This window comes from Elaeis guineensis, chromosome 9 (genome assembly GCF_000442705.2).
Source record: "Elaeis guineensis isolate ETL-2024a chromosome 9, EG11, whole genome shotgun sequence".
Taxonomy (NCBI): domain Eukaryota; kingdom Viridiplantae; phylum Streptophyta; class Magnoliopsida; order Arecales; family Arecaceae; genus Elaeis; species Elaeis guineensis.
The window spans coordinates 29,506,018-29,509,174 of record NC_026001.2 but is presented as its reverse complement, the minus strand read 5'-3'; the positions used below and the strand labels follow the sequence as shown (position 1 = coordinate 29,509,174).

General features: G+C 37.2%; 1 protein-coding gene across 1 annotated transcript; it reads right to left on the bottom strand.

Annotated features, from left to right (window-relative positions):
- Positions 1-255: 255 nt before the first annotated feature.
- LOC105051258 (chalcone isomerase-like protein 1) lies at positions 256-2,744 on the bottom strand. The gene is made up of 4 exons (XM_010931605.3): positions 2,282-2,744; positions 1,006-1,249; positions 826-917; positions 256-728 (listed from the first exon to the last, which is right to left on the bottom strand). Exons 1-4 carry the CDS (start codon positions 2,628-2,630, stop codon positions 595-597), a joined length of 819 nt encoding a protein of 272 aa, XP_010929907.1. The 5' UTR covers positions 2,631-2,744; the 3' UTR covers positions 256-594.
- Positions 2,745-3,157: the final 413 nt, after the last annotated feature.

Below are 3,157 nucleotides of genomic sequence, written 5' to 3'. Positions count from 1 at the left end.
AATTTGATGTTGTGTAACTCAGTCTTCAGAGGATTAATAAAAGGAAAGGCAACCTAGGTCCTATTTGTATCAATTTTTTTCTGAAATTTTCCTAAAAATTTTAAGCTAGGAAAGTTGTGGGAATTACTTTCTTCTCCCTAGTCAGATCATTCATCCATTATTAGCATGTGTGCACTATGATAAATCCGTGCATTCATCTGAAATTAGTAGCGTCATAGTCTTGTGAAGTTCAAACAGAATCAGCAAAAATGCAAATATGAAAATATAGTAGATTTTTCTGCAACAATCTTCATTTTCCAAGCCATGATTTTCTATGCTGGCACAACAGGCGCTGTTTCCTTTAATTTTACTTACATAAATAACTTGTCCTTGTAGTAGGAGAAAGGCACCTTAGGTTCTCTATCTTATTTTCCTATACTTGCAAGTACCAAGTAGGACATGCGCGAAGTGAAATTATTCTCTGAATTAGGATGCCACATTCGACAATGTTCGAATTATTATAGCCCCTTCACCACCAGGGACCAGTAATTCTGAGAGAATAACATAAGAACTTATTTCTCTGTTCTCTCTTCAGATAGAACATCTAACCGGATCTCAGAAAAGAGAGAGCATGGATTTTCCAAATCTTTCTTTAGCCTCCATGTCAAATGGATCATCTCCCAAATACATATGAAAGTAGGCTCTGCACAGCAGCTCACTCTCCACCTTGCTAACTAACTCATCCCTCACTGCACCAATTAATTTCACAATCTCAGAAATTTTGAAACAAGAAATAAAACATCTGTATCATGGGTAATTCATGCACAGGATTTTCTCAATTCTTACCTTTTGTTTGGAGAACATATCCAGGTAGCCTTGTTATCTCGATAACCGACCCCGGGGGTAGCTTGATTCTATTATCTGCATCAGCCATGATCCTGTAAACAACTAAAAGAGTGTTAATAAAATCAAAGTTGATGTGGTAAGTACTACATATTGGATGAAGAGAAGGCTTGAAAACATTACTTGTTAGTGAGAGCCTCATTCTTTTGACCACCAGTAAGCTTCTTAATTGATGCCGCAAGGCCATCATCCATGTTCTTTTTCACGAGGCTCATGGTGAGGCCTCTAAAGACTAATACCAACCTGACCGTCATTGAGATATCGCTGTCAATCACTGCCTCGTACAATTCTTTGGTAGGATTTTCTGGATTCTTGCTAAACTTTGTTTTAAGAAGCTCCTTCAGCATAGCATTATCGGCATATATACCTGTGTCGATGCAATTAGATAAATGTAATGTTAAAAATCAACAAAACACTTCACATATATGGTGGATGATGTCTTCGGATCCCCAGAGTTGATATATGTAGCATGGCCTCTATAACAATTGCCACATTAATTCAAAGATGTTGCAACTTACAATTCTACTTTATTCCGTTCCATGGCTACTTCTCTGCTATATAATTTCACAGAAACTCCTTACACTCCTGAACAATATCATGGTTTGGTCAATTAATTGCTTTGTCTCACGAGGACATGTAGGAAAATTTTAAGAACTCGACATTTGTAGTATGACCTCTACATGTATATATATGTATTGGCGAATAGGTCATAGGAAAATACTTAAAAAAAAAAATGAAATACTTCCTTTTCTGGGACATTCAAATTCCTGAATACAATGCAATTACAATTATGCTAGCTAGCCTAAGATGCATTGGTGTCTGCAAGTTCTGATTGCCTTCTGAAGGAAATCAAGGCTATAATTCCATTGTTGATATAAAATATTTTGATAGATAACTTAGATTTTAGTTATTTTTATAGTTGTATTCCCTATAAAAAACTTCAAATGGCATAAGCAAATGTTATTTTATTTAATGACTTAATTTCAATATATGATCTATATCAAAATTGGTGACCAGCTTGAATCTGATTTAATTAATCAATTGAAAGCATTCATTTTAGTTTTTACAATAAAAAAATTATATTTTTGGAAGAACAATAAATATATATATACACAAATTAGGAACCATGCTCCTGTACATAAGAATGGGGGAGGGATTTAGCTATAGAAGAAGAAACCATGAGCTAGAAGGCGATGATAACTCTAGATTATCCAAAAATACAAGAAGGACTGAACTTTTTGTTGTGTTTTAATGGGATTATACTCAAGTGAGGGCAGCCAATTTTGTTAGTTATTATATAGAGAAGAAAGTCATTAAATCAGAAACAAGTCTTCACCACGAAAGTAAAAAACAAAATTCATAAGCTAGCAAAGCTAGCCCAGTGCAAGTATACACTAACCAAAGGCATAGATATTGACACCGAGGCCTAGGATCTTCTTCTTCCTACAACCCACTGCGTTCAGCTGCTGCCCATCTCCCAGCTTCACTGGGAAGGAGACTCCGGTCTTGGGTTCGATATCCATCTTAACATTCTCCCCCACTTCCTCCTTGCCTTTGGCTTTCTGATCTCCCTCGACCACCACTTTGGCCTCCTCCACTTTGTGCTGCTCCAGCTTTGCCCTCACCTCCTCCACTGCCTTCTCCTCCTTCCCCTCCTCAGCCTTCTCTCCCTTAACCATCTTTTCCATCTCAGCAACCTTCAGACTCTCCTCCTTCTCAAACGCCTCTTCTTTAAGCACTGTTGCCATGTAGTTCTCAATTAGGGATGGGAATGGAGAGGAATTGAAGAAGAGTGGGAATGGAAGATGGGAATCCAAACAGAGGGGCGATAGCCTTAAAAGAGCAGTTTGGGCGCTCTCACAAAGAATGGAGATACGGATTTACATTCATGGAGACATCTACCCTGTTGACGTAATCAATTCATGGGCCTGGATTTTGGGGTTCTGCTGCTTGGCTCTATGTAGCAAACTTGCTTTCTGAAAGATCAAAGCCGTCTATTGTGAGGTATAAAGACTGTTGCAAATGTTGATCGAGAGTTTGCTGTTTGGCATGTAGTATCAGATGATTGGATGTGACAGTTATCCTTCCCAACAAACAAAGGTCGGTGGTCTCTTGTCTTACTCCACCTAAAGATGGGAATGCTAATTATGATACCAGGAGACCTCATCGTGTTTGTACATTTGGATAAATATTTTTTTTTAATTATTTTTAATTAAATATTTTTAAAAATATGATGGTTCAAATTTATTTTTGAATTTGCTATCCATGTATAAAA

Excerpts from the sequence above, each read along its gene's own strand:
- LOC105051258 (XM_010931605.3), bottom strand. The coding sequence starts at position 2,630 with ATGGCAACAGTGCTTAAAGAAGAGGCGTTTGAGAAGGAGGAGAGTCTG. Across the intron at positions 1,250-2,281 it reads TGTCAATATCTATGCCTTTG|GTATATATGCCGATAATGCT; the intron begins GTTAGTGTATAC and ends GCATCGACACAG. Across the intron at positions 918-1,005 it reads AATGAGGCTCTCACTAACAA|GATCATGGCTGATGCAGATA; the intron begins GTAATGTTTTCA and ends AGTTGTTTACAG.